This window comes from Mobula hypostoma, chromosome 17 (assembly GCF_963921235.1).
Source record: "Mobula hypostoma chromosome 17, sMobHyp1.1, whole genome shotgun sequence".
NCBI lineage: Eukaryota > Metazoa > Chordata > Chondrichthyes > Myliobatiformes > Myliobatidae > Mobula > Mobula hypostoma.
Window position 1 is genome coordinate 21,623,056 of NC_086113.1, and position 8,870 is coordinate 21,631,925.

The 8,870-nt window shown below is 43.5% G+C and overlaps 1 protein-coding gene across 1 annotated transcript; it reads left to right on the forward strand.

Moving 5' to 3' along the window:
- Positions 1-7,767: 7,767 nt before the first annotated feature.
- Positions 7,768-8,662, forward strand: hscb (HscB mitochondrial iron-sulfur cluster cochaperone). The gene has a single exon (XM_063069632.1). It carries the CDS (start codon positions 7,838-7,840, stop codon positions 8,660-8,662), a length of 825 nt encoding a protein of 274 aa, XP_062925702.1. The 5' UTR covers positions 7,768-7,837.
- Positions 8,663-8,870: the final 208 nt, after the last annotated feature.

Sequence of the window (8,870 nt, forward strand, 5' to 3'; positions counted from 1 at the left end):
GACCATACATTTCCCTACACTACATTCCATCTGCCACTTCTTCACCCATTCTCCCAATCTGTCCAAGCCCTTCTGCAGACTCCCTGCTTCCCCAACACTAGTTGCCTATCTTCATGTCATCTGCAAACTTGGCCACAAAGCAATCAATCCTGTCATCCAAATCTTTGATATACAATATAAAAAGCGGTCCCAACACTGACCCTTGCAAAACATCAGTAGGCCAATCAAAAAAGGCTCCTTTTATTCCCAGTCCTCATCTCCTGTTCATTAGCCAATGTTCTATCTGCGCTAGTTATCTTTTCTGTAACACCATGGGCACTTACATTGTTAGCAGCCTCATGTGCAACACCTTGTTGAAGGCCTTCTGAAAATCCAAGTCAACAACATCCACTGACTGTCCTTTGTCTATTCTGCCTGTTACTTCATCAAAGAATTCCAACAGATTTGTCAGGCAAGATTTCCCCTTAAGGAAACCATGCTGACTTTGACCCACTTTATCATGCACCTCCAAGGTCCCCGAAACCTCATTCTTAATAATGGACTCCAACATCTTCCCAACCATTGACATCAGGCTAATTGGCCTATATTTTTCTTTCTTCTGCCTCCCTCCCTTCTTAAAGAGTGGTGGGGTAGTTACAATTTTCCACTCCTCGGGAATTATTCCAGAGTCTAGTGATTCTTGAAAGATCATTACTAATGCCTCCACAATCTCTTCAGCCACCTTTTTCAGAATCCTGGGGTGTAGACCATCTGAAGGTAGGTAAGTCACCTGAACCAGATCTTTCAGTTTTGCAAGCACCTTCTCCTTAGTAATAGTAACTACACTCACTTGTCTGCTGACCCTCTTGAACTTCTGGCATACTGCTAATGTCTTCCACAGCGAAGACTGAAGCAAACTACTTATTAAGTTTGTCCGCCATTTCTTTGTCCATCATTCTCCGGTGGTCCGATATCCACTTTTGTCTGGTTTTAATCTTTATATACCTGAAAAGTCTTTTGGTATCCCTTTCGATATATTTGGCTAGCTTCCCTTCATATTGCATCTCTACCTCCCCTTATGGGTTTTTTTTCTGTTTGTTTCTTTTTTTAAAAGCACCCCAATTCTCTAACTTCCCATTAACTTTTGCTGTATTATATGTCATTTATTTTGCTTTTATGCTATATTTGACTTTCCTTGTCAACCACAGTTGCCTCAGTCTCCTTCCAGAATACTTATTCATCTTTGAGATGTATCTCTCCTGCACCTTCCAAATTGTCCTCAGAAACTCCAGCCACTGTTGTTCTGCAATCAGCCCTGCTAGTATTCCCTTCTAATCAACTTTTGCTAGTTTCTCAATCACACCTCTTTAATCCCCTTTACTCCACTGTAATATTGATATATATGCCTTTAGCTTCTCCCTCTCAAACTGCTGGGTGAATTCCATTATATTATGATCACTGCCTCCTAAGGGTTCCTTTACCTTCAGCTCCCTAATCAAAGCTGGTTTATTAGAAAACACCCAATCCAGAATTCCCCTTCCCCAGTGAGCTCAACCACAAGCTGCTCATAAGGATTCTATAAATGCTCCCTCTTGAGATCCAGCACCAGCCTGATTTTCCCAATCTACCAACATATTGAAATCCCCCATGACTATCATAACACGCCCTTGTATCATGCCTTTTCTATTTCCTGTTGACATTTATATCCCACATCCTGGCTACAGTTTGGAATGTGTGTATAATATACAACTCCCATCAGGATCTTTTTCCCTTTGCACTTTTTTTAACACTACCCACAGGATTTTACATCTTCTGATCCTGTGCTTCCTCTTTCTAAGGATATGATATCATTTTTTTACTAACAGAGCTATACCACCCCCTCAACAAACCTGCCTGTCTTTGGATGTTAAACCCCCACCCCCCAACTGTGATCTTCTTTCAGCCATGACTCAGTGATGCCCACAACATCATACCTACGATTATCAAACAGCACTACAAATCATCTAACTAATTCCATACACCAAAATATTCAATTATTACACCTTCAGTCTTGTACTCAAGACCCTCTTCAACTTTGCCCCCACGTTACACTTCACCTCATCCCACTGACTGTAATTTCCTCAGCCACTTATTCATCTGTACCACCATCCCATTCCTGCCCTGACTCGCATGCGAATTGAGCCCACAGCATTCTTAAGTGGGAGGGTGAACAGCCAGAAGTCGTGGTCCATTTAGGTATCACTGACATGGGTAGATGAGTGACGAGGTTGTACATAGGGAGTTCAGCGAGTTAGGTGCTTAGTTAAAGGGCAGCACCTCCAGGGTTGTAATCTCAGGATTGCTACCTATGCCACGTGCTAGTGACACCAGAACTAGGAAGGTTATACATGGCTAAGGAGTTGGTGAAGGAGGGAGGACATAAGATTTTTGGATCGTTGGGCTCTCTTCCAGGGAATGAAGGGAAAGTCTGGGTGTAATCCAGAGATTACTACCTTGGAGGTCCTGTTCTCCAGCCTTTTCCCTAACTCCCTATACTCACTGTGTGAGACTTCTTCCACCTTTCTACCCATGTCATTGGTGCAAATATGCATCATGACATCTGGCAGCTCACCCTCCCTCTTGAGAATCTTTTTCAACCACTCAGTGTTTAAAATTGGTATGTAAAGTCCACAAGGAACTGTCTCCAAGCCAGTCTGTGATCTCCTGCTCCACAGACAAGTCAGGGGAACGTCGTCTCAGACCATGAGAGGCCTGTGTTGGGCATTTTCATGCCTTACAAGGCACAGATTGGAAGTCTGTGTGAGGCACCACTCCTCGCACAGACTAGAGCAATGTGTGGTTAAGTGCCTTGCTCAAGGACACAAACACGCTGCCACAGCTGAGGCTCAAACCTGTGACCTTGAGATCACTAGACAAACGACTTAACCACTTGGCCACGTGCTCAACAAGTCAAGATTTAATCAAGGTGTACAAAATTGGGACACTCCAAAAGAGGGCAGAGTACAGAAAACAGATTCAAATTCATTGATGCAAAATTAAAGGAGACTTAAGGAACATTTTATGACAAAGGGTTATGAAGATGTGGAATTTGTTACCCATAAGGGTATTGAATATGGAATCTCCCATCTAAACCACAAATGCACATTTGAAGAGGTGCATCCCACCCATTTACAGATTCAGAGCTGTGAATTGGGAATAATGTTCCATCTTCGCCAAACCTAAGAATGATGCACTGAATGGTTATGATCCTACATTCTCAAAAAGTTGATGAAAATTTCTGCAACAGTATCAACTAGGTCATGTCTATCAACCACTCACTGATTCCCAAATTCTTTGTCATCAACATTAGACTTTCAGAAAGACCTGTACTAAAATCCAAGTACACCATGTCCATTGCTTGATTCTTGAGAAAATGCTGTGTCCCACTCAAAGGACAAACGTGATTTGGATTATGATTCTCTATTACCTAACCTTTTAAATTTGTTCCTAGTCATGTTCTTCATGATCATTTCTTTCATAAGTATTTGCAGGACTTTTCTCAAAGTAGATATAAAGCTCACTGATTTATCTATCTAAGATACATTTTACCATATTTGTTAGCAATAGTAGCAGAAAATAATCTGCAGATGCTGCAAATCCAGAGCAACACACACAAAAGGCCGGAGGAATTCAGCAGGTCAAACAGCATCTATGGAAATGAATAAAGTCGACTTTTCAGGAGAGACCCTTCATACAGTTGTGGTAAAATTAGTAGTGAAATTTGCATTTGAAGGTTAGATAGAGTGGATGTGGGGAGAATATTTCCAATAGTGGGAGAGTCTGGGACCAGAGGGCACAGCCTCAGAATTGAAGGACCTCAGTGTAGAACAGAGATGAGGAGGAATTTCTTTAGCCAGAGAGTGGTAAATCTATGGAATTCACTGCCACAGATGGCAGTGGAGGCCAGGTTGTGAGTAAATTTAAAACAGAGGCTGATAAGTGCTTGATTAGTAAGGGCGTCAAAAAGTTGCGGGAGAAGACAGGTGAATTGGGTTGAGGATAATAAATCAGCCATGATAGAATGGCGGAGCAGAATCAATGGGCTGAATAGCCAGGGTCTCATGGTCTTTCTCTGGTTTTCAGGCACATCCCTTAGGTGATTAAGTATTGTCTGCAAAGTTTGCTTCAATTCTTGTCACTTCTTACTGTAAAGAATAAACGGACTATGTAATCCACCTTCTAATATTTCCCTTTAACTTTTAAATTTGCTTCAATAGTATTGTATTTCACCTCTACAAACTACCAGGTTTCTTTTTTTTTCCATTATCAAGTAAAGCTGCACAACAACCAAAACTATTAACTTGTTTGTACTTAATCGACAAATTGTCAAAACTTTCGCCCGTTCCTACTTATGACGATAACCTTGAACTTGACCAGAGTACTTAATCGTTAAGTTACAATATGGTTTTTAATTAAAACGCCAAACATAGAAACTTGTTTCTGCATGCACGCACACGTGGATACTATTACTCGATGCATTCAGTTTCTGCTTTGCAACTGCCAAAATTTATGCACTTGAAACTCCTGATGAAAACCTGCTTAACTATGTGACAGATTGGTACCGGTGTCCCATTTTAGATCCACCATAAATGGCCTGGAGCAGAAATAAAGCGGCTTTATAAAAATCGAATTGAAAGAATACAATGTCCTCTTCTTCGTCAATAGGAACAGCTGGCGATCAGACAACAGAAGATGCTTCAATAAAACCACTTCATTGGTTTGTTGTTTCTAAACGCAGAGAGAGAGCAAAAGATTCTACAGTACTGTGCAAAAGTTATTTAAAAAAAGTTAACGATATCAAAACTCTGTAAATACGAGACCCGAAATTATATTTACCTACAAACTTGTTTCAAGAGGTTTCTGTAGCCGAATGATGCATTAAAAACACAAAAATCTCAAACGCCTGTAATAACTGAACTCCAATAACTTCTATCTGCAACTGCACAAGCCTAGTTTCACGCTACATACTCACCTGCTCAGATAACTTGAGTCCAGCGAGGAAAGGACGCGCTGTTTAAATTAGAAACTGCTGAAAGTTATTTACTTTAATGAAATTTAGAATGCAATAACCCCAAACAACACCTTCATTGCAATATTCCGAAGTATTTGCAACATACGTGCACATCTTGTTTACCTGTTCAGGGATATCGCGGTTTAGCGTCCGGTCGCTTCGCGACGGCGTGAAGTACATCGGGAAATTGACAACTCGCATTGAAAGATAGACCGCTTTCATACTGGCATCACTACAATGGCGACTACCACTTCCGACCGAATCATTTCCTTTATTAAAACTGCATGCTTATTTGTTGGAGAACTATTATTAAGATTAATACTGAATGATTAGAATAATATTGATATTAAGTGTTCTAATTCCTATAAAAAAAGATTCACGAAATGATCAGCGAATCAAGCTACATTCGTGGAGATTCCAATTCTAAATCGATGCATTTTAAAGACAGGAAGTCGTTTTTAACATTCTAAGTTCTATTTTTATAGTTTTTACGTCGTCTGTTCTGCTATTGATAACTTTAACAGTAGCGCCACTCCAAATTAACGTAAATCTTCGATCCGCGTGGAGATGCTTTTGGTGGGAACTGTTGCGTTGAGCATTTGTGCTCCGGTCGGATATTGACAAGGACAGGGCTGTACTTCCTTGCGGAGACTGCGCTGCTAGTAAGTGTACTAGTAGTACCCTTCCAAATCTCTTACTAACTCTTCCTTCAGTTAGTCCTGACGAAGGGTCTCGGCCCGAAACGTCGACTGCACCTCTTCCTAGAGATGCTACCTGGCCTGCTGCGTTCACCAGCAACTTTGATGTGTGTTGCCTGAATTTCCAGCATCTGCAGAATTCCTATTGTTTGCGCTACTAGTAAGATGTTGTTTTTGTCGATTGTTGGTTGAGTAATATAAGAAGCTTATTTCACTGAGAATAAAGCTATGCCTCGAAGACTGCACATTTCCATCGTATAAATACTGTTTAAAAAAAAATCTCTTTAATCGCGTTCATTTGGCAGCGCTATTCTCGCACTCCTTCGATTATATTTCTATAAACTGGGAATTCAGGGGTTTTATTGGTGATGTGTAATTTGTTATATTTGTTTTACCGAAAATACATTCCTCTTTCTCTGAGACTGTATCAAACAATTACGCTACTTCGGCTTCCCGGTGGTCATTGTAAGCCTCAATTTTCATTCTAGATCTACAGTGACAGTGTAGACGACTGGTTTTGTTATGAAGCACTTGTGTCAGTAGACTTTTGATTCAAAGAGTACAACTCGGAGTCTTTATTGTTACCTCCTCAGGTGCAGACAAACTAGAGAGATCTGCAGCCAATAGATTTGCACAGGCTGGTAGAGAAGTTAAATTCAGAGATGAACAGGATTTCAGAATTGGAAGTGAGCCGAGAGCTCACAAGGTTATGGAGCCGAGGAAATATTAAAGAAATGGAGAGGGACCAGACTAGGCAATGTTTTGGAAAGAAATAGATAAGCATGTGAGGATCAAAACTTGCAAAAGAATGGCAAGATAGAGTAAAAATTAACAGAAGTAGGCATGAAGGCTTCTTTGGTATGTAAAAAGGAAATGACCGACAAGGGCCCCTGAGAGACAGAAATCTATGAAAAAGTAAGGAAATGGCAGGGTGATCCAACAAATACTTGATAAGTTAGTCATCACCAAATAAATCTCAAAAAACTGATGGAGAGCCAAGAATCAAACAGGATTAACAAACTGAAGAAAATTAGTGTTAGTAAAAAGAATATTGTAGAAGTTGGTGAAAGGTGATAAATTCCAAGGATCCTCTCAGGGGTTTGCATTTTCAAATAAGCAGCTGTGGAAGTAGTTTATACTCTGGTTATCCTCTTCCAAAATGTTATAAATTCTGGAATGGTTCTTGCTGATTGGCAAGTAGCAAATGCAACCCTTGTATTCAAGAGAGAGATATTAGGGAACTGTAACATGTTTACTTGACATCAGTATTCATGAAAGTGCTTGAATCTGTGATGGAGGATGGAATTACAAAAAGACCAGAAAAAGAAAAGGTTCAAAGGTTCATTTTACTATCAAAGATGTGTATACAGAATACAACACTGAAATGTATCTTCTCCAGATAGCCATAAAATACAGAAAACCATAGAGGTAGTTGGAGAAAGACATCAATCGCCCCTCCCATCCGCAAGAAAAGAAAAAGAAACAAAAACTCGCAAACCTCGAACCCCTCTAACCTCCCCCTCGCGCAAAAACTGACATCAACCAAACCCCCAGCCCCTCCGAGGGAAGCGACTTGAACCAACGATCCCTCGGAGGGCTCCCCTGGAACGAACATGGATAAGCAAAGTCGTATGATTTTACAGAAGGGAAATCACGTTTGAGTAATCGACTAGAGTTCTTTTAGGATGCACGTAGTATGTAAGGAGTAACCACAAGATTAGTCCCTTGGATTTTCACACAGTTTTCAATATCAGAATCAGGTTTATTATCACCGGCATGTGACTTGAAATCTGTTAATTTAGCAGCAACAGTTCAATGCGATACATAATCTAGCAGAGAGAAAAAAATAATAATGGTAAATAAAATAAAACAATAATAAACAAGTAAATCAATGACGTATATTGAATAGATTTTTTTTAATGTGCAAAAACGGAAATACTGTTTAATAAAAGAAGAGTGAGGCAGTGTCCATTTAGGAGTCGGGTGGCGGGGGGAAGACCTGAATCAGCCTCTCACGCTCAGGTTGTCAGGGACAGCGGGCAGTCGCAGTGAGGCGGAGCAGGTTGGCAGGTTCCCGGCGCTGATTGGACGGGAGTCGGGGGCGGGGGGCATGCCGGAAGTGACGCCATGCCGCTCGGCGAGCGCGCTCTCTCTCAGCGGGGGGATGCTGCTTCGCGTCGCGCTGCGTGCGGCTCTCTCGCTGTTACCGAGGGGTGGACGGTGCCGAGCGCTGGTCCCCTCCGCCCCGCCGGCCGGGCGGTGGCCGCGGGGAGCCGAGCCCCGTGGCTGGCAGGTCTGGGCCGGATGTCCGGCCGCTGCCCAGATCGGCCTGCGCCTTCACTCCGCTGAGTGCTGGCGCTGCGGAGCTGCCCCCGAGCCACTGGCTTTCTTCTGCCCGTCCTGCCGGGCGCTGCAACCCCCGGACCGGCGGCTGGACTACTTCCAGTTGCTGGGCCTGCCGCGCCGCTATCGGCTGAACACCGAGCGGCTGCAAGAATCGCACCGGCGGCTCCTGCGCGCCCTGCATCCGGACAACTTCGGGCAGAGCACCGAGGCCGAGCGCCGGTACTCGGAGGAGCAGTCGGCGCTGGTCAACGAGGCCTACGCCGCCCTGCTCCGGCCTCTGTCCCGAGGTCTCTACCTACTCCAGCTAGAGTTGCCCGACGAGCCTGTGGCGGCGGAGGACGAGGCCAACGCCGACCCCGCCTTCCTGAGCACCGTGTTGGAGCTCAACGAGCGGCTGGCTGAGGCTGAGACTCAGGCCGACATCCGCCGTGTGGCCGTCTCGGTGGAAGAGCGGCTGCTGGAGCTGGACGCGCAGGTGATGCGGGCTTTCGAGCAGAGTCGCCCGCGGGACGCCCGCCCGCTGCTGCAGCAGATGAAGTACTGGAACAGTATCGGAGACAGAGTGAAGGAGCGACTGCTGCCCCGCTGAAGGCCAGGCCGTGCGCCGATGCCCGGGGTAAACTGTTGCTCCTCGTCCCAGAATCGCGTTCGAGCTAAATTTCAAGAGTTTATCTTTACAATGTTCAGGTTTTGATTTTCTCACTGTTTTGTACAACAAATGTATATTTTCAGTCTCTTGTCAGTCTATCAGATCAAAATCCCCCAAATCTCAGATATACCTATGCAAAGGCACATTC